The sequence below is a fragment of the Sparus aurata genome, chromosome 8 (genome assembly GCF_900880675.1).
Source record: "Sparus aurata chromosome 8, fSpaAur1.1, whole genome shotgun sequence".
Classification (NCBI taxonomy): domain Eukaryota; kingdom Metazoa; phylum Chordata; class Actinopteri; order Spariformes; family Sparidae; genus Sparus; species Sparus aurata.
In genome coordinates, this window is record NC_044194.1 from 23,272,827 (window position 1) to 23,294,157 (window position 21,331).

General features: G+C 39.5%; 3 protein-coding genes across 5 annotated transcripts; 1 reads left to right on the forward strand and 2 right to left on the reverse strand.

Annotated features, from left to right (window-relative positions):
- Positions 1 to 1,534: 1,534 nt before the first annotated feature.
- LOC115586928 (low choriolytic enzyme-like) lies at positions 1,535 to 6,615 on the forward strand. Its single transcript, XM_030426402.1, has 8 exons — positions 1,535 to 1,709; positions 2,089 to 2,139; positions 2,626 to 2,716; positions 3,756 to 3,911; positions 4,547 to 4,664; positions 4,757 to 4,935; positions 5,187 to 5,268; positions 5,882 to 6,615. The coding sequence occupies exons 1-8, from the start codon at positions 1,620 to 1,622 to the stop codon at positions 6,012 to 6,014; spliced, it is 900 nt and encodes a 299-aa protein (XP_030282262.1). The 5' UTR covers positions 1,535 to 1,619; the 3' UTR covers positions 6,015 to 6,615.
- A 1,299-nt stretch (positions 6,616 to 7,914) lies between these two features.
- Positions 7,915 to 11,974, reverse strand: LOC115586111 (high choriolytic enzyme 1-like). 3 transcript variants are annotated; one of them, XR_003984806.1, is made up of 10 exons: positions 11,896 to 11,974; positions 11,188 to 11,233; positions 10,645 to 10,797; positions 10,328 to 10,445; positions 9,582 to 9,760; positions 9,040 to 9,121; positions 8,771 to 8,901; positions 8,553 to 8,624; positions 8,123 to 8,163; positions 7,915 to 8,046 (listed from the first exon to the last, which is right to left on the reverse strand). XR_003984806.1 is itself a non-coding variant. In XM_030424890.1 (9 exons), exons 1-7 carry the CDS (start codon positions 11,959 to 11,961, stop codon positions 8,775 to 8,777), a joined length of 771 nt encoding a protein of 256 aa, XP_030280750.1. In that variant the 5' UTR covers positions 11,962 to 11,974; the 3' UTR covers positions 7,915 to 8,046; positions 8,123 to 8,163; positions 8,771 to 8,774. The 3 variants fall into 3 exon arrangements, 2 of the variants coding, with proteins under 2 accessions (XP_030280750.1, XP_030280752.1); XM_030424890.1 differs by lacking the exon at positions 8,553 to 8,624; XM_030424892.1 differs by lacking the exons at positions 8,123 to 8,163; positions 8,553 to 8,624.
- A 1,690-nt stretch (positions 11,975 to 13,664) lies between these two features.
- On the reverse strand, positions 13,665 to 19,076 carry LOC115586110 (high choriolytic enzyme 1-like). Its single transcript, XM_030424889.1, has 9 exons — positions 19,058 to 19,076; positions 18,851 to 18,929; positions 18,137 to 18,182; positions 17,171 to 17,323; positions 16,855 to 16,972; positions 14,328 to 14,506; positions 14,160 to 14,241; positions 13,892 to 14,022; positions 13,665 to 13,796 (listed from the first exon to the last, which is right to left on the reverse strand). Exons 2-8 carry the CDS (start codon positions 18,914 to 18,916, stop codon positions 13,896 to 13,898), a joined length of 771 nt encoding a protein of 256 aa, XP_030280749.1. The 5' UTR covers positions 18,917 to 18,929; positions 19,058 to 19,076; the 3' UTR covers positions 13,665 to 13,796; positions 13,892 to 13,895.
- Between the last annotated feature and the right edge of the window lie 2,255 nt (positions 19,077 to 21,331).

Here is a 21,331-nt window from a genome sequence, read left to right on the forward strand (position 1 = left end):
TAGGGTTATTAATCTGCTGTGGGTGGGCCTCAGTGTCAGCGAGAGAGACCTGAATAATAAACAGAATATTTATTGAGGTTTAATAAAGTAAATATACGTTTATCTGCAGGATTATGGAGATCTGTCAATGATGTACTGAAGGTGGTGCATGTTTTGCTATAACTTACTGAAATAAGGATGTACAGGTAAGGGAACAGTACTGTCTGCCTGCTCATAATCCTCCTGAGACTGATGCGGCTTTGTGTCTTGCTCTGACTGCTGGGTTGTTTCAGCCTGGCAGAGATGAAATACACCCCTGAAATGCCCTGCTTGCAGTCTCAGCTTGGACCAGGGCAGGGGTAAGTACCACAGCTGCAGCTCTCAGTCTTAAAGAAGAGAAGAAGTAAAGTAGCTTGGAATGAAAATATGCCTGTAAAGTGCAAGTAGACTGCTTCTAAATTGTCCTTCAGTACAATATTTGAGTAAATACACCTAGTTACATTCCACCACTGCGTATGTATATGATGATGCAACAGGAAAGGTTTCGGGCTCACAAAAAATAGTAAAGTAACACAATAGAAAATCCATCCCAAAAGTCTTTCATTGTACAGCTGTGGAGTTTTAGTGTGACAGAAATATGTCTTATTATATTGTCAATATCTAGACTTTGAGTTAAGTTGAGATGATTTATAGGAGGTGAAAGAATTTCATTTTTTTGGGCCAATCTTTTGTCAAATTTTGGCTTATTTAGAATCCTCTTACAGGATTAAAGGTGAAACATTTCTTTATTGGAAATGCAAACAACTCAATATGTGACAAGACTATAATTACAGGTAAATGTTCCATCTTACTACATAATGTAAGTTCAATGTAAATCGTCACATTTAATATGTTTGTTTTTTATCATGTTGATTCAATGTGAATAAATGAAATAACATAGTCTGATTAAATAAAATTAAGGCAGGCTGTGCCATGTAAACTGTGTTCACATTACTTCTGCATAAACACAAATCTGGATATTTCATGGATTCACATTGTCTCAACCTGACGGATAATCTTTGCATTGAATGTGACACTTAACATTAGATGGAAAATGTACATGTCATTAAATCACCTAAGTTCAGTGATTTAGGCAAATTTTTATTTTGAGTGAACTTGTGACTGTCAACTAAATGCCAAGTATAAAGCAGAATGAAATGGAAATAGTCAAGAAAGTTACATGTATCTTAGAATTGTACTGATGCGCAGTACCTGAATAAACGTACTTAGTTACTCTCCACCTCTAGAGAGCAGTGATGGTAGCAGGAGTCCTTGAAGTGATATCAATAGCATTGGTTGTAGATGGAGGCTCTGGTAGTACGACTACTATATGTTCACAGAGAGCAAACACTTGATGACAGAGCTCTAAGGCCGCTCAGTCAACTGCGATATCAACAGTAAACACTTCAACTCTGTTTTTGTTCTCCTGGAATGGTCACATATCCGGTAAGGGTGGACCTCAGTGTCAGAGACTCAAATGAAAGAAATTAACTTTATGCTCTGCAGAAGATGACTGGGTCCCTCACGGAGCGCCACAATTCCTGCTTCATGTCTGAAACAAAGAGGTAAAGGTAAAGGGATAATACTGCCTGTCTGCAGATATGAAGTACATGTTGGGTCTCCTGGTTCTGCTTGCAGTCTCAGCCTGGACCGAGGCGGGAGTGAGAACCACAGCTGGAGCACCCAGTCAGGTCAGCCATCCTGTCACTAACAAATTATCTTTTTTGTTATAAAAGTATTTTCAACAGGAAACACTGACTGCAATACTGTTTACAGTTAGTGCAAATAGTTCTTGAACTTTCAATCCTACCATATGACCTTAGCTCAGGAAGACAAGGTTTATTTATAGCGCTACATTCAGACACAAGGCAATTTAAAGTACTTTACTGGGGCACAGAAACACATTTAGATAAGACAAAGATATAATATGTATTAATTCTGCATTGAAATGTCTCAAAACGACTAGGTCTTTGTTACACATATATATTGTTGAGTTGTGCGCTTACATTATCCCAAATGTTCCCAACTTTGAAACAAGAGATACCCAAATTTTACTCAAGGTTTCTTTAGGTCATCATTGTTTCCCTGATAGGGAAGTCAGCAAACAAGACAAAATTTAAGGTAATTAAAACTTTAATACATTACCTCATCTGTAAACATTTGTATCACAGATTCAAAGTGCCATGCACTTACTGTTAATCTTTCTAACTTGTTTGTTTTCTTGGTCTTCATTCTGGCCCAACCACTCACTGATTTGTGAGCTGCACTTCACATCAGTTGTAAGGGATGGTAGTCATGTGGTGACACAATGTAAAGTTATGAGTGGTAGGAGATGTTATAATAATCCACAGTCCGATCAAGGGGGAGGATGTACAGTAGATGTTGAATAGAGCAGGTCCGAGAACAGACCCTTGAGGAACTCCACATGTGACTTTTATTCACTCAGATTGATGATTACCAACTGACACAGAGCACTGGAGGAGGAGTTTGCTTTACATACACATTCACTTTTTAACAAACTATTTCTATACAAAACGTTCCCATTAGAAGTCAGATAGAGAGTCATATGTACTTCTTACCACAGAAACGTTGTCACCCTGTTTGCAGGTTGTAAAGAAAGCGGATGCTGACAATAACGATGAAGACGAGGGAAAACTGACTGTCTCAGATCAGCTGGAGAAAGCCAACAACAATCTCAGTGAGGCACAATGAACGCATCATGCTGACTCCAACAGCACACACTGTAAAAACGATATTGGGTCACACTGTCAGCTATTGAGGGGCACAAAAACTACACATTTTTATTCTGATTTTGCTGAATTACATGGAGTTTTATGCACTCAAGACACAGCTGGGTTACATGGTTGAAGTCATGTCGGTGTAAACCTTTTCGACATTTTCACTTGACAAAGCAGGAAAAGCCCAGGTGATACAATGATTTGGAAAAAAAAGGTGTTCTGTTAAAGTGACACTGCAGCAGCTAAACAGACTTCTGCCATCATTAATTTAATCATTTACACCTGTGCTGTGCTTTGGTTGTTATGATATCTGTGACACGTTAATTTACAAAGGGTGTGACTGTAACTAAATGCTGGGTTGTGTGCAGTGACTTGAAATGGTTGTGTTTACAATAAGCAGACTGTTTGACCAAACCTCTTTTCGGTAGCTGGATACTGTTTGGGACTTAAGACCCTACTCATTTACATGCAGGACCTGTGACATAAACTTAGATTGTCACACCGCAGTGCAGAAGGTAATGCAGGACACTCAGGAGGCAGCAGGCTGGAAAGAACAAAGGCAAACTAAAGGCAGCAAAAAACACAAGGAACAAGCAGGGGCAAATCCGAGGACTAAAATAAGTAGAAAAATACAAAAACCAAATCAGGCACAAACTCAAAGAAGCACTGGCAGGAACACGAGGAACACAGGACTGATGTGGAGAAACAGAGCAGACGAACTGACAAAAAGAGCGAGAGAGGGAGACATGGACTTAAATACACAGAGAATAATAACTGAATAAACACAGGTGAGCAGGGAAAACAGCAGGGAAATCAATCAGGACACTCACAAGGGAGGGAAAACAAGACAAAGGGCAGCAGGTAACACAACATGACATGTGAGGATGAACCTTGTGAAATAAAAAACACACTGAACTGAACCAAAAACCCCAAACCATGACAAAAATATCTGACCGATGTTGTTGTGACTGCTGTTTCTTCTTCTCACACACTCTTCAGACCGTTACCGTGATGGCATCAGGGTAAGAGATGACATCATCATCGCTCATCATCGCACCAAGAGAAGCACCAAACCCTCCACCCTGCGTAATCGTCTGTGGCCTAAATCCAGCGACGGCAAAGTTTATATTCCCTATATCATTGCTAACCACTACCGTAAGCGTCTACATATGTTCCACGTGTTGCAGGAGTACATTCAGGATCTGTTCTGGTTTAGTTTTTCTTTTTTTATTATTTGTTTTTTTGTCAACAAATCCGAAGCAAAGGCAAAAATCATCAGTGAACGTCCCGCAAAAAGCTCTCTCAAAACACACACTCAGAAAATAGAACGAATTAACAAAAACACAAAAGCATCATCTTGCATCAATCCACTGTTGTCTAAAAATGAGTAAAAACATATCAAAGAGCCAAACTCTTGCACTTGGTTCCTTCATTTCCTTCTTTCAGTTTTCTGCTTAATACCACACATAATGCCATTCTGATGGGTATACTGGAGCCCCAAATGTGGATTAATCTGCAGCTGGAAATAGTTTCAAACATATACTATACCTAATTTTTCAGTAACATTTGCTTGAAACTATGGTGACCAGCTCATTGAGGAAATGAATAGAAAGATATTATTCCAGCTTGGGGCTGAGAGTCACAGGGTTAGGACTTAGGACAGTAATAATTAACACATTATTTTTGGCGCCTTTTCAAGGGATTTTTTGACAGTATGGAAAATATAGAACAATCTCCCTCTGCGTTTTTTGTTTCAGCGTGTGGTTTCCATCTTTATGTTTCCCCTCCAGGCTCTGAGGAGCTGGATATCATCAAAAAAGGCATTGACTCCTTCTCCTCCTCCACCTGCATTCGCTTCCTTCCCCGCACCACCGAGAAGGACTTTCTCTACATTCAGTCTCTGAATGGGTACATAAAGGTTTAAGTATGCCTGTTAATGTTATCAATGACAATCCTTAACGACATAAACTTTTGATCTGTCCTATCCAACATCTCTGTAGATGTTACTCGTACTTGGGCCGCCAGGGCTACGGGCAGATAGTGTCTCTGAGCCGCAGCGGCTGTGTTTACTTTGGGACGGTCCAGCACGAGCTGCTCCACGCTCTGGGCTTCAACCATGAGCATTGTCGCTCTGATCGGGACCAGCATGTCCAGGTCCTGCTGCAGAATGTCATGACAGGTAGGCTGCAGCAGTGAGGAGGCAGAGAAAAACGATTCCTGACAGATTCCAAGACTGGACTTGGCTCAAAACAAAAACGGTAAACTGTCTCACAGAAGTTACACTGTGCAGAAACAAGTGACAGAGACACCATTCACCCTGTTACAACACACTGAACCATCAACATGATTTTGAAGCTGTTATCTTAAGGTCAAAAAGCTACCTAATGTTGCTTCAAGTACCCGATGTTAATATTTCCTCCACCACTGCAGGTCAGGATTTTAACTTTAAAAAGGTCGACACTCTGAACCAGGGGACTCCATACGACTACAGCTCCGTCATGCACTACGGCAGGTCAGTTTAGCAGACTACTTTGTAATAAATTTTGAAATCTTATCCATGTTTTGAATTGTCTGGTGCCCATTGACTTCTGTCTGTGCATTCTGTCACTACATACATGCTGTTCTGTGGAGTGCGATATAAAAAAAGGGGTGACACCAAGGCAACCAAAATCATCCAGGGGTTTGATTGGATGAAGCTTGAGATATTCTTTATTTCTGCCTAATGAGACAAAGACAAAAAATATCCCATAATAAGATCAAACCCCCAATTTACTAAACAACGTAAAGCCCCAAGCAAGTGTAATGTTTCACTTTTTAAAAAGGCTCACTGATTGAAAAAAAAAGCTGCTTCCTGTAATTTTTGACAAAGGTCACTCGAACAGGAGAAACAGTGCATCTGTAAGGGACTATTTACAGAGGATCAATTCACTGTGTTTGTCTTTCAATGTGAATTTTTTAAAATAGGAACAAAATAGAATAGTACTATCCTTTAAGTTTTGCATCGTACGCAACATCTCTACTTGAGCAGCAAAAAATCCACTTTTCAAATCACGCAACATCTCTACTTGAGCAGCAAAAAATCCACTTTCAAATCACTGATCACTCTGGTCCTCTCCTTCTTTAAGGCTGGCTTTCTCCAAGGATGACCACAACCCCACCATGGTGGCTGTCCCAAACTCCAACAACGAGTTCGGCACGGCTACAGAGATGAACCAAAACGACATCAACCGCATCAAACTGCTGTACTGCAGCGGCTAGTCCTCCAACCCAGAACGTGTCACACTGAGGTTTCTTTGACTTATACTAATGTTCTTATTTAAACCCCTGAAGTCTGTACAGGTTGTAACACTTGGTTCAACAACATTCCAACACACACATGACGAGTCCAAAGCAGAACAGACTCACATATTATGTGTGAACACTTTGAGAAAATGTATTAGAAAGATATTAAGTTTTGTTGTTGGTGAAATAGAAGTCATAACTGTATTCCAGTGAGGAACATTCATTCATTTTAAACGGTTAATAGGCTACAATCACTCATGTCCTCTGGAATCCTTAAGAAAACAAAGCTTAGAGGAGACATATTATGCTCAGGTTCATCATTTTATTTTGGGTCACTACTAGAAAAGGTTTACATGCTTTAGTCCCCAGAAAACACATCCTTGTCTCTTTTCTTTAGGTCCTCTTTAAATGTGTGATTAATAAAGCTTACCTCGCAGACACTCAATAAAAGGTTATGTTAGTGTTTCTGTCCAGGTTTGGAATAAAGCTGTTTTTGTAAACACTGAAGAGAACATGATTGGAAAAATAAATAAACCTGCTGCAACTGATAGGACCTTGATGCCAGATGCTTATTCCCATGATGCTGTTTCCTGAAAGAGAATTCGCCTTTAAACAATAACAGTCTTTATTTTAAACTTTTGGCAACAAATATATTCATTATTGAAAACTGTGATGTGATCTGTATCTTATTTTGTCTTCAGATAATTGATTCAACATTTTACAAAGAAATTGCAAGATATTTTCAAGACTTCACTATATACTCTCCGATACTTATTAATGCGAATTCTTCCGTGTGACTTTTCAGTGCATAAATTAGTCCTGCAGCTTTTCCGACACATACAAAGAAATACAACATAACGTGCAGAACCATCGGTACAAGTGTGGAATTAAGATTTTCCCATAAGAATTAATAGGAAGTCATCATGAAATGAGCTCAAACCCATTCCTCTTTGGGGTCTTGTTGTCTCGCCATTACTTAACATGGAAAAGTGATTCAGAGTTTAAATGAGTCACCAGACTTGGGACTTTACTTGAGTAAATGCAAATGTTTGTAGCTTGAAAGGTTTTCAAGCCATTGCAGTTTATGTTTCTGAAAATATTCGGCCCATTTGGGATTTTAAATTGGTGTTTTTCATATTGCAGAGAATATTTCCAGTAATCTTGATTAAGATCCTTCAATTTTCACTCCACACACATCATTTATACATCAGACTGGTGGGCAATTTTGTGCTGGTCGCAAAAGTAAGACTTTTAGCTATATAGTCTCAAAAACTGAAGTTGAGCCTAAATGTCTGGAGGAAAGTGGAGAATCACATCTTTCTTACTAGCTGTCATTCCCTCATCTTTCCCAGTCTACATCTATGCATTCAGCAACTTCTCCTGTCGCTCAGGATGTAAAGTTATGCCACAAGACTTTGTTTTCAGTAGAAGCAGGACATTACTTTTTTCCCGTGAAATTATAGGAATATTTTACATATCTTATTTCTGTACTACTTATTTTCTAATTTATTTATCAAGCCAGACATTTCTTTCACATGTTAATGTTCCCCATTTTTTGTTTTTAAGAGAATAAACATGTTATAGTATCAGTGTCAGTGTAATATCCTCAGCTGTCAACTCATTGAGTGATCGATCTTTGTGGCGGCCATTTTGTCCCTGTCTCTCTCACAGACAGACACAGTTATATACTTATAAAGCATCAGGCACATGTGAAATTCATTGAGAATTGTTCTAGTTTTTCTCTTTTATATTCAATCATTTCACGGTTTTCATTATGTTTTGTTTGTAAGCTAAAATAAGTTCAAGCAGGAGTATTTCTGAGTATGACTGAGTTCTGGTAACATTTTTAGAAATTAAGTACACACGTAAACAAGAGTAAAACTCAACAGAACTGTATGTTTTAATGCAAATTTATTGATGTTGATTGTATCATAAAGAATTTATTGTTGACCCATGAAGACAGCGATGATGACGACTCTCTTCCTGAAGTATGCATCATCTGATTCACCTGTTTAGAAAGAAAATGTTATAGTGGTTGATAAATAGATAAATTAACTACATTTGAGAATGTGTATGTCACCCACCTCGAATACTCAGAGTACTCAATTGTATTCAGGACCAGTAACTAGGTTCGTAGGAGGGTCAAAGAGAGAATGACAGACAATAAGTAACTGGAGCCATGGGGTGCTTTGAACTTGAACTATATTGGCACTTTTAGGGGTGGTATCGTCCTCAGAGCAACAGGTGATCTCAGTCCAACTCCTCAGGGTGAGGAGGTATCTCGTTCATTGGGGGCTCGCCATCTACTTCATCAAGGAGAATCCAAATCCAAAATCAAAGGATTTCCAGGAATCTCAGAAACGTAGCCAAGACGCTACCAAAAGTGGCAAACTCGTAGTGCACAGATCCTTTCAATCACCTCTCTCACTTATCATCTCATTAACAAATTTCACTTGTTAAATTGAGCTTGTTTCTGCACTTGTAACACTCGTCTGCTTGCTTTGTTGTTCTTACTCGGTGTTGTCAATCTCCTGCGGGAAACGGGGTGGAACTTACTTTCCCTTTCCAGTGGGAAGTCTTCATTGCCTGATATAGCCAATAAGAACCAAGTATGAACCAAATCACTCTAATTGTCAGCAAACAGGAAATAATATGGGGAACAAATAATATAACTGGGCCCAGTTCTTTACTGGGTTACATGTTGTTGACAGGATGTGTTGTGTTTATTTTACCTGTTCAGCACTTGTACAGCTTGTTGAGTCTGATGATGTCCATCTGACTCATCTCGGTGGCGAGGCCGAACTCGACACTGGAGTCAGGGATGGCCACCAAGGTGGGCAGGTTGTTCTTTGAGAAAGCGTACCTGACGCCACAAAAGGACAAACATTAATAAGAGTTGCACCACATACAACACACCCAAACCAACCCCTTGCATTTTTTAAATTCTCTCCATCACAGATAGCAGCCACACTCATAGCAGAGTGGCTTTTGTTTTACCTACTGGTGGTAATGCATGACAGAGCCGTAGTCGTAGGGGGTATCCTGGTTCAGAGTATTGATTTTGTCAAAGTTATGCTCCAATCCTAAGGATTTAAAAAGAAAACAGATTTGTCATGAGATCTGTACCTGTGGTATAATGCTGTGAAATTTGTTTTCTTGTGGAGAGTTTTACTGAGTGAGTCAGAACATTTTGTGGCTTGGAGCAGCACTTAAACCTTTGAAGCAAGATATGACATGTTCATTTCTGAGCTTTAGCTGTGCTGGGAGGCAGACTTTGCTACCAGAATCAGGTGAATTGTTTCCAAATATTTCTGGTGGCTGTAACTTCACATTTAAAGGACAGATATGACATTAGTATCAATCATCTCACCTGACTAATAAACGTATCTCTCAAAATGTTCAACTAAACTTAAATATATTATGGTGCACTTTATTTTAATAGCACCCATTAAATAATGTCTCCTATGTGGCACATGGGTACATCTTATCTTATATTAAGTGCAAATCTTAATATTGTCTCTTTTCTATAATTTAATCACACACCAGGGGTGACATTCTCCAGCTGGATGCGGATGTACTGGTCGCGGTCAGAGCGTTTCTGCTCATGGTGGAAGCCCAGGGCATGGAGCACCTCATGCTGTACAAGATGGTGATAAACACAGCCCGAGCGAGACAGAGACAGATCCTGTCCGTAGCCAAGACGACCAATGAAGGAGTAGCACCTGGGAAAATTCAGGACAGATGTCAGACAGCATATTCACTGACAGCGGGTCAGTCATGTTGTTTGGTTTTTGACTCTGTTTAGTAAATATTAAAAATACCTCAAGTAGGGATGCATGATATTAGATTATTTTCCAATATGCCAATACAGATATTATATATATATATATATATATATTTCTGTGTCTATCTCAACTCTTATGTAATTGCACAGAACATCAATTCTCCCAAAGTGGAATTAGCACATTACTATTCAACTCTTATTGAGATGGCCAGCTGGCAGATGCAGACATAATGCTTTTAAAATGAACACAGTGGGAAAAATTAGAAAGCTACCTTGTCAACGGTTAGCGATGTGTGCGCATAATATAAGTGTAAAAAGACAAAGACAGGAAGTGGAAAGTAAAATGTGACACACAAGATGCACATAGAAACAACAAAATAGAACAGGAAACACATATTATAATGCCACCTATTAGAAACAGGGTTGCTAAAGGAAAACAAGCATGGTAGAATAAATCAGGATGCCTTGCGAAGTGTGTTGTACACCTCATTTAACACACTCTTACCCATTAAGGGATCGGATATTCAGGAACTCTTTCTGGGAGGTGCGTCTCACAAAGCGGATACAAGAAAATTCATGGAAGGACTGCAGACCTCGATCGATGATTGCCACCTCACGAGAAGCTGAAAAATTTGAAAAACTTTTCATATTTAATGTGCAAATTTCTGTAATGACAAGGGAGTCTATTGTTTTTACATTTTTTAATTATGAGCCATTGAGAAAGATGTGAGGAGTTGCTTTTCATCTCATGTCCTAACTTCTAATTGGTTTATTAAAAAAAACAAGTTTAGACATTAAAGAGCCACACCAGGAGCTACTCACTGTACACTCTGGAGACGGCGTAGGGCACGTAGACGTACCCATCGGCAGACTTGGGCCACATGCAGCCACTCGATGTGCAAGGGTCAGCGTTTCTCTCAGCCTCAGAATTATAGGCAACATCGTCCTCCAGATATGGGTCGCCAGGCGAACGGACTGCAGCACACAGTCAACATAAGATTATTTTTTACAAGATTTTCTGATTTGTAGTTTTTTTTTTTAGGTATTCAGCATTTTTACACAGACAACGTTTAGACCAACTAATAAATGACTAAGTAACCAATAATTTCCAACAGATTTGTATTGCTGAAGCAGACCTTAAAACTTCATGTTGGAAATAAGATTATGAAAACGTGATTGAACAAGTAAATGAACAAATTAGATATGAAAAAAACTCAGTTTTTGTTACATTGGAGGGCATATTTCCTCACTATTTCTGAAATCATGGCTGGTAAGAAAGAAGATCAGACAGGTCACATCTTGGATCAGAGCAACAACTAAAAGCTAAACTAAATCTGATTAAAAAATAAATAAAAAAGTCCTTACCAATATTCCTGTTCACTCTCTCGATCAGCTCTGAAGTAGTCAAAGCCTGATGACCTGACGAAAATTGATTGAGATTTTAGTTTATTCACTGCGTACCGAGCTACGGTCACTCAAACAAATTACAATATGATAAAAGCTCTTAAACTTCACTTTTAAAATGACATCAGTGTTTTTAGAGTTAACCTCATACAGTGTGTTTTATTATAAGGCAACAACACTCTGGGTGTTATATTTGGATAAAAAAAGGACAGCAAACTTACAGAATCAGGAGGTTTCCAGAAATTTTACATAAAGAAAAAGAAGACAGAAAAGCAGATTTAGACTAAAGGATGGAAATATTTACTCAGCTTTTGTACTTAAGTACATATCTGAGGTACTTTGAGATTACTTACGGTATGTTTTTCAATTTTAGAAACAATTCTATACTTTTCTCTTCTACTTTATTATATTTAAGAGGGTATTATTGTACTTTTAATTGCAATTATTTCACAGATATAAGTCCTTTTAAGATACAATTGATGTAATAGAAATGTGAATCATAAGATTATAAGTGCATTCAGCAAATACTAACAAAAAAATTGTCAACAAAGATTAGCAAATGATCAAAACCTGTTTTATGAATTATATTTTATACAGCGTCCCAAGAAAAGACAGCTTCTTAATACTTTTGCAACCAATGAAAAATAAAATATCTGTCGATAAACTCACCTCCCTCTCAGCCAAAGCTGACACAGCCACCAGGACCACAAGGCCCAGAATGCACTTCACTTCCATGTTAACAAACAACCTGTAGCAAAACACAAACAACCAACAACATATCAAACCCTCTAACCGACGATTTATGGATCACATTTTTGTCACCTTGATCAGTTAAAAACCAGTATCAATGAGAATGTATTAATATAGCACACTTACTGCTTTCCCTGAGGTGAGAGAAACGCTGCGAGTGAGCGTCACAACATCACATTATAAAGCACCAACAGCACCGGAATTAAATCCTTTTAAGGGTATTTAGGATGATGATGGAAGAAACTAGTGGAAACAGACCAGATTAGAATATTTCACCTTGGTGTCACATTGCATTTTCCCATAAGAAGGGCCTTTTTTCACCTTGTTTGATTTGGAACAAACACATGGCCTCAAACAGCTTCAGTCAACAAGTCACATCTACTGGAGCAGTAAAAGTAGAAAAAATACAATTTAATCCTTCATTTTACATTTCACACATCAGTCATTCTTTACTTTTTATAAACTGCACATGAGCTCAGATGCATTTTTTAAATTTAATTTTGTGACATTTGAACAGATTCACTTGTCACATGCTGATATACAGTCATGTACAAAACACACATACGGTGACACATACGTGCTACAACGACTTTAAGGCTGTTAACATCAATTTTAGCTTTGGATTCCCACCCACACCATCACAGTGAGAAGGACACAAATATATATAAAAACAGTCCCATTATTATGTAATCTTATTAAAACACATGTGAGTTCATAGATAAATAATTTATTTTAATAACTATATAATTCGGCATAATAGCAATGTCCTCATTGCAGTCCAGAAAATGGTGTTGTGCCAATAGTCCAGTCCAGATGGATCGACTCCTGGTTTCTCTTTACAATGAAGCGTCAAGAGGCACAAGTTTTCTCTTTTATATACCATCTCATTTTATTACTCTTCTTTTAAAAAGGTTTCCGCTATGTTTTATTTGTAATCTAAAAGAAAGTTCAAGCAGAAGTATTTTGGAGTATGACTGAGTTCAGGTAACATTCAGCTTTCAAGTGCCAAGAGCATCAACAACCCTCATAAGCTCCCATGTTAAATTTGAGCCTAAATATCTGGAGAAGAGTGGAGAATGCCATTGTTCTAACTGGCTGTCATTCCCTCATCATCCCCAATCTGATGCGTTCAGCAACTTCTGCTGTCGCTCAGGATGTAAAATTCGGCCATAAGTTTTCAATACAAGCAGGATTTTTGGAGGTAATTTCCTATGAAATTATGTGAGCTCACACACATAATCAATGACAGTCTCTCTCACACACACACACACACACACAGTATATATATATATTTTTTATATCTTATTTCTTTACCACTTTTCCAGAAGCCAGCCAGAAACTTCTGTCAAATGTTAATGTTCCCCATCTCAAAATAAGAGAATACATATTTTGTAGTGAATGAGTACTACTGAGCCTACTGCTAAGTGTCGGCCTTTTGTCCCTCTCTCTCTCACAAACACACACAGTTCTCTATATACTTACAAACTGAAGCATCAGGCAGGAACAAAAAAAGGTTTTTCTTTTACATTCATTTATTTTCAGTCATTTCAGTAAGTTATTAGTCATCTTAAAACTGTTTCCATTATGTCTTGTTTGTAAGCTAAAAGAAAAAGTTAAAGCAGGAGTATTTCTGAGTAAGACTGAGTTCAGGTAACATTTTTAGAAATAAGTACACACGTAAACAATAGTAAAACTCAACAGAACTGTATGTTTTAATGCAAATTTATTGATGTTGATTGAATCAGAAGGTATTTATTGTTGACCCGTGAAGACAGCAATGATGACGACTCTCTTCCTGAAGTATGCATCATCTCATTCACCTGTTTAAAAAGAAAATGTTATAGTGGTTGATGAACAGATAAATAAAATATATTATAGAATGTGGTGTTGACAGGATGTGTTGTGTTTATTTTACCTGTTCAGCACTTGTACAGCCTGTTGAGTCTGATGATGTCCATCTGGCTTATCTCAGTGGCGGTGCCGAACTCGACACTGGAGTCAGGGATGGCCACCAAGGTGGGTTGGTTGTTCTTAGAGAAAGCGTACCTGACGCCACAATCATACAAACATTAATAAGAGTTGCATCTTAAACAACACACCCAAACCAACCCCTTGCATTTTGATAAGCTCTCCATCACAGATAGCAGCCACACTCATAGCAGAGTGGCTTTTGTTTTACCTACTTGTGGTAATGCATGACAGAGCCGTAGTCGTAGGGGGTATCCTGGTTCAGAGTATTGATTTTGTCAAAGTTGTGCTCCATTCCTAAGGATTTGAAAAGAAAACAGAGTTGTCATGAGATCTGTACCTGTGGTATAATGCTTTAAAAGAAGAGTGGTTTAATTACACACCAGGGGTGACGTTCTCCAGCAGGATGCGGATGTACTGGTCGCGGTCAGAGCGTTTCTGCTCATGGTGGAAGCCCAGGGCATGGAGCACCTCATGCTGCACAGTGTCGTGATAAACACAGCCTGAGCGCTGCAGAGACAGATCCTGTCCGTAGCCAAGACGGCCAATGTAGGAGAAGCACCTGGGAAAATTCAGGACAGATGTCAGACAGCATACAGATACATGTTGTTTAGGGGAAGGAATCTGCATGTTATCTTGTTGCTGGTAAGTAAGGAAGTAATTGTAGATCCAGTATTTAGGCATTCTGTGGGTAGGGTTAGTTGAAATATTTATTTTGTCTAGATACCTCTTGTATAGTCACTACAGTGTCAGCTGCAGCGCCAGGAGAGCCAAACGAAGACTGTCGAACAAAGACCTAGTGACCCAACAAGGGAGTCCAGGTAACTCACCGTCCGCCACCCACCTCAAGTGCCCACTCATTCTCACACTCCCTAAGACAAACAGGTCAAGGAGGAAGAACTGGACTCCTCATCTCACCCATGTGGTCCTACCAGGTGCTTCCCCTGAACCACCTACCCGGATTTGCATTTGAATTCCACGCTGTCTCTATTACCCTTCCTTTCAAGCTCAGCATTGTGGGGATCTATCGCCCACCCGGTCCTCTCCGTGACTTCTTTAATGAGATGGACACCCTCCTAAGCTGCTACCCTGATGATGGCACACCACTCGTTGTTCTGGGTGACTTCAACATCCACCCAGAGAAGTTGCACTCATTTTAATTAATTGACTTCTTCTCCCCATTTGACGTCACACTCTCTCCACCCACCCACCGGGCCGGGATCCAACTTTACTTTGTCTTCACAAGGTCCTGTAGTAACTCGGCACACTCTGGTACCCAGCTTACTGTGTCCGACCACCACTTTGTCACCTTATCTCTCCCCTTGAAGTCTACCACCTTCCTGGCCCCTACACATCACACAGTAACCACCCACCGCAACCTGAAATTCCTCTCTCCCGCCATTCTCTCCTCAACTGTTCATTCCTCACTACCATCAACAGAACAATTCTCTCTAATGTCCTCCAAGGAAGCCTCCTCCTCTCTGTTATCCTCCCTCTCTTCCTCTTTAGACACTCTCTGTCCCCTCACCTCCCAACCTGCCACTCCATTGCTGTCTGAATCTCTGCAGACCAATAGGTGGGTGATACAAGCAACAGAGATAAAATGGAAAAAATCTGATGCTGATGACCTTGCTCACTACCACCACCTCCTCTCTAACCACACCTCAACTGTATCAGCAGCCAGATCTGCCTTCTCCCTGTCAAAGATCAACTCCTCTGCCTCCAACCCCAGGAAACTTTTCCTCTTGTTCTCTACTCACCTCACCCCTCCTCCTTCTTCCTCCCTTAGTGCTGATGCCTTTGCAACTTACTTTACCAAGGAAATAAAATACATCAGCTCCTCATTTACTCATATGCCCATCCAGAAAGTATCTCCAACCCTCACCTCTGATGGCCTTACATGCTTCAGCCCCCTCTCCTCTGAAGATGTTCACACACTAGTGACGTCTAACCATGCCACCACCTAATTACTTGACCTGATTCCCTCCTCCCTTCTTCAAGACATCTCACACGACATCTTGCCATTTCTCACCACCCTGATCAACTCCTCCCTCACTTCAGGCCTTATTCCAGCTGCCTTCAAGACAGCTACAGCAGAGCCACTCCTAAAGAAACCCACCCTATACTCAATTGACATCCTAAAATACACGTGTATCTCTTTTGTCATTACTCATTACTTCACAAAACGACCTCCTTGACCCCAATCAGACAGTCTTCTGTTTTCACTATAGACTAGATCACTAGGCTCCGCAATCACATCACATGGACTCTCTTGCCACTGTTATGCAGACGACACCCAACTGTTGCACTCTTTCCCCCATCCTCCGTCCCCATCCACTAGCAGGCAGACATCTTGCTTGGACAATTGCACATCACCTCAAGCTCAACCCTCATATAACCTAAAAAAGACTGCCCTCGCATGTACCTGTCAGTCACTGTCAAGGATGTCACAGTATCGCCTTCATCTACTGCAAAGAACCTGGGTGTTATCCTCGACAACGGACCATCCTGCGACCCCAACATCACTGCTGTGGCCCGTTCCTGCAGATTTGGCCTCTACAACATCCGTGGGATCCAGTCATTCATTACAAAGGACACAACACAACTCCTGGTCCAAACACTGGTCATTTCACGTCCGGACTTCTGCAAATCAATTTTAGCTGGACTCCCTGCCTCTGCAACTAAACCATTGCATTTTATCCAGAATGCTGCAGCGCGCCTTGTTTTCGATCTACCTAAATTCTCACATGTCCACCCCAATCTGTGACCTCCACTGGCCTCTGTTACGGCCCGCATTCAATTGCCACATATTTTTCTTGGAAACAAGGTTGCTTAAGGAAAACAAGTATGGTAGAATAAATCAAGTTGCCATGCACAGTGTGCTGTACAGCTCCTTTAACACACTCTTACCCATTAAGGGACTGGATTTTCAGGTATTCTCTCTGGGAGGAACGTTTCACAAAGCGGATACAGGAGAAGTCATGGAAGGACTGCAGACCTCGCTCGATGATTGCCACCTCACGAGAAGCTGGAACATTTTAGAAACCTTTCATATTAAATGTGCAATATTCTATAATGAGAATGTAGTCTATTGTTTTTACATTTTGAATTATGAGCCATTGAGAAACTTGTGAGGAGTTGCCTTTCATCTCATGTCTTTACTTCTAATTGGTATATCAAAAAAACACAGATTGGACCTTTAAGAGCCACACCAGGAGCTACTCACAGAATACGCTGGAGAGCGTGTAGGGCACGTAGACGTACCCATCGGCAGACTTTGGCCACATGCAGCCACGTGATGTGCAGGGGTCAGCGTTTCTCTCAGCCTCAGAATTATAGGCAACATCGTCCTCCAGATATGGGTCACCAGGCAAACGGACTGCAGCGCACAGTCAACATAAGATTATTTTTTACTCTGATTTGTAGTTTCTGAATATTTTGCAGGTATTCAGCATTTTTACACAGACAACGTTTAAACCAGCTAGTAAATAAATAAGTAACTAATAATTTCCACCAGTTTTTAAAGTAATTGAATAAATTAAATTTGAAAAAAAAAAAAAATTGTTATATTGGGGGCATATTTCCTCATTAGTAGCAGAAACTAAAAGCTAAACTAAGTCAGATTTTTTTTTAAATATAATTCATTTCAATTATGCCACGCACTTCAGGGGATTTATGGGTCAAGTCTACACCCCCCAAAATCAGCAGATAAGTTAGATAAAATCCTCCAGGTGCTGGGTAAAGGCCATGAAGCAGCTAAATATTATAAGATGCTGATGGAAGGTCAGGGGGAGATAGGGATTGCAGCCCTGAGACTTTCCTGGGAAAGAGACTTGGGTGTAACATATGATGAACAGGAATGGGCCAAGGTGTGTGGTAATTCTCGAACAATGTCAAGGGATTTGAGGGTCAGGGTTATTCAATTTAAGTTTCTGCACCGATTCTACTGGACCCCAAGTAGACTCTTCAGACTTGGTTTTAAAGATTCAGCTACTTGTTGGAAGTGTTGTGTGGGAGGAGGTACAATGATACATCAATACTGGATGAAGATTCACGGTTCCATTGTTAGAGTCCTAAAAAGAGTGGGAGAATATGTTCTCTGTTGGCATTTTGTATGTATGCTGGTACGGATCTGAAAAAGACAAAATAAAAAAATGCAAGTCATAAAAAAAATATATATATAATTCATTACCAATATTCCTGTTCACTCTCTCAATCCGCTCTGAAGTAGTCAAAGCCTGATGACCTGTGGAAAATTGAGATTTTAGTTTATTCACTGCATACCCAGGTACGGTCACACAAACAAATGACACTTTGATAAAAGCTCTTAAACTTCACTTTTAAAATGACATCAGTGTTTTAAGAGTTAAACTCATATGGTGTGTTTTATTATAAGGCAACAACACTCTGGATATAGTATTTGGATAAAAAAAAGGACAGCAAACTTACAGAATCAGGAGGTTTCCAGAAATTTTACATAAAGACAGAAAAACAGATTTAGACTAAAGGACGGAAACATTTACTCAACTGTTGTACCTAAATACATATCTGAGGTACTTTGAGATTACTTATATATTTCAATTTAAGATAATATTTTATACTTTTTTCTTCTACTTGATTATATTTAAGAGGTTATTGTTGTACTTTTAATTGCAAATATTTCACAGATATAAGTCCTTTTAAGATATGATAGAAATGTGAATCATATGATTATACGTGCATTCAGTATATACTAACAAACAACTATGAAGGTGATAAGGTAAAACATTAAATATATTGTCAACAAAGATTAGCAAATGATCAAAACCTGTTATATGAATTATATTTCATACAGCGTCCCAAGAAAAGACAGCTTCTCAATACTTTTGCAACCAATGAAAAATAAAATATCTGTCGATAAACTCACCTCCCTCTCAGCCAAAGCTGACACAGCCACCAGGACCACAAGGCCCAGAATGCACTTCACTTCCATGTTAACAAACAACCTGTAGCAAAACACAAACAACCAACAACATATCAAACCCTCCAACCAATGATTTATAGATCACATTTTTGTCCCCTTGATCAGTTAAAAACCAGTATCAACGAGAATGTATTAATATAGCTCACTTACTGCTTTCCCTGAGGTGAGAGAAACGCTGCGAGTGAGCGTCACAACATCACATTATAAAGCACCAACAGCACCGGAATTAAATCCTTTTAAGGGTATTTAGGATGATGATGGAAGAAACTAGTGGAAACAGACCAGATTAGAATATTTCACCTTGGTGCCACATTGCATTTTCCCATAACAAGAGCCTTTTTTCATCTTGTTTGATTTGGAACAAACACATGGCCTCAAACAGCTTCAGTCAACATGTCACATCTACTGGAGCAGTAAAAGTAGAAAAAATACAATTTAATCCTTCATTTTACATTTCACACATCAGTCATTCTTTACTTTTTATAAACTGCACATGAGCTCAGATGTGTTATTCTATATGGTTTTGTGACACATGGACAGACTCACATGTCACGTAAATGAATGTTGATGTACAAAACATACATTCATTGACACACATATACATTATACAGGCCCACAGCCTGTTTATCAGACATGGTCTGTATGGAAGTTAAATCATGTCATTAATCAAGAGCATAGATTTTCAGTTTGAGAGCATGATTTCATTCCTTTTCAGTGACACAGCTCCTTCGCGTGCTCAGATTTTTTCTCCTCATGCTCACATTTTGTGCTCGCACTTAAATGTCTTCTGCTTTCTTTCAAAATGTCTGCTTGAATTCAAAAATCACATGCCTGTGCTCACATTTGTCCTTCTTGCACACAAAAATTTCGCTCGCATTCAAATGTGCCCTCTGTGCGCTCAGATCTAAGTGCACACACTCAGAACACACACCTGCTCACAGGTCAAGTTCTGCTCTCGGATCTCTCCTCTGCTCACGGATTTTTCTTGTGTATCAACACTGTCAACCAATAGAAGGCCGGCTACTGTTGACCAATCAGATTATCCCCGCTTCTTTGCGGATGCGTTGGGTGTACCTCAAGGAGCGTCGCATACGGGCGAGCACTCTTTCTACCGGGTTTATCTACTTCCGTCCTCCAGGCTGTTAAATGTGGTGGTTCCCTTTATTTATGACGACTTTTGGAATAAAATATCAGTTAATCAATACACGAGCGCCGGTGCTTTTCGTTACAATAGCGACATCAACATAAAGTAGAACAATAGCGACTCTATTTTCGCCATATTAGCCAATAGCCAGCTACCCAGGCAGCGGGATATGTTATATAGTATAAATACTAAAGGGTTAGTATGTTTGTGACGATATTACAGCGGTTAACAACATCAATTTATGATGCTTTTTGCATCATGGGACACTGGTTCGCATCCTGGCCCGGCCGGCACCCTCGCTCGTGTAATGAATGAAAAATACTCTATCATGAAAAGGAATGAAATCATGCTCTCAAACTAAAAATCTATGCTCTTGATTAATGACATGATTTAACTTCCATAGGTCTGTAACATTTTATGTCTATGAAGGTTAATGAATAATATTTTATGCATATTAGGTCTTCTGGTTGATAGAAATTTGTTGTAGATATGAAGGAGATTGACGGACAAAGAAAAGTTACCATTAAACTGGAATAGACAGAAGTTGGGAGCGACTTACGGACTTGACAGATTTTTCATCGCCGGTCAGATGGTATTTGTTAACCAGCTTAAAGGATCATATTCAGATTTGTCCATATTCCAACTGTTGGAGGTGACCAGTCTTATTTTACACAAAATGCTGCTGACTATATTTAAAATCTAGGTTATTAGTTAGATTGTTGTCTTGTAGTGCTTCTCTATTCTCTGAGCCTCTTCTTTATGTATAGTGTTAACCAGCCACAGCACAGCACCAGGTGCATTCAGTCACTATCCATAACTTTAAATAGCAGTGTGAGTTTGTGTGTTATGTGTTCATGGCATCATGGTTACATTTTAATTTTTCACACTACGCTAAATCATCAAACATCTGGTTGTTTTGGCCCTTAAAAAAAGTAATGCTAATGTGTCAGCAGACAGCTGAAGCTTCACATCCAAAAGCAACAGAGTCATTTTATCATCCCGTGGAAGTTATGCTTGTGTCCACCTGATCCAATATTTATAGACTTTACCAACTCCTGAGAAAAATATCCGGCTCTTCAGCTGCCTGACGTTCCACTTTCTTCACCAGCTAATCTCTGCCTGTCTGTCTGCTGTTTGACGTTGGGCACGTAGTGTACAGCTGGTTTATTTATTATTTTTTAGGGGAAGTGAGACTGAGCCAGACATTAAATGTACCCTAAAGCATAAACAATGAGCTCAAATGTTGTTAAAAATAGTAGGGTGATCATTTCCTGTGAGTT

Coding starts and splice junctions, on each gene's coding strand:
- LOC115586928 (XM_030426402.1), top strand. CDS start 1,620: ATGAAGTACATGTTGGGTCTCCTGGTTCTGCTTGCAGTCTCAGCCTGG. Junction 2,140..2,625: donor CAAACAAGACAAAATTTAAG/GTAATTAAAACT, acceptor CCCTGTTTGCAG/GTTGTAAAGAAAGCGGATGC. Junction 2,717..3,755: donor GAAAGCCAACAACAATCTCA/GTGAGGCACAAT, acceptor CACACTCTTCAG/ACCGTTACCGTGATGGCATC.
- LOC115586111 (XM_030424892.1), bottom strand. CDS start 11,961: ATGGAAGTGAAGTGCATTCTGGGCCTTGTGGTCCTGGTGGCTGTGTCA. Junction 9,761..10,327: donor AATATCCGATCCCTTAATGG/GTAAGAGTGTGT, acceptor GAATTTTCCCAG/GTGCTACTCCTTCATTGGTC. Junction 8,902..9,039: donor TCTGTCATGCATTACCACCA/GTAGGTAAAACA, acceptor TTGTGGCGTCAG/GTACGCTTTCTCAAAGAACA.
- LOC115586110 (XM_030424889.1), bottom strand. CDS start 18,916: ATGGAAGTGAAGTGCATTCTGGGCCTTGTGGTCCTGGTGGCTGTGTCA. Junction 17,324..18,136: donor GAGAGTGAACAGGAATATTG/GTAATGAATTAT, acceptor TGTGCGCTGCAG/TCCGTTTGCCTGGTGACCCA. Junction 16,973..17,170: donor CACGCTCTCCAGCGTATTCT/GTGAGTAGCTCC, acceptor AAAATGTTCCAG/CTTCTCGTGAGGTGGCAATC.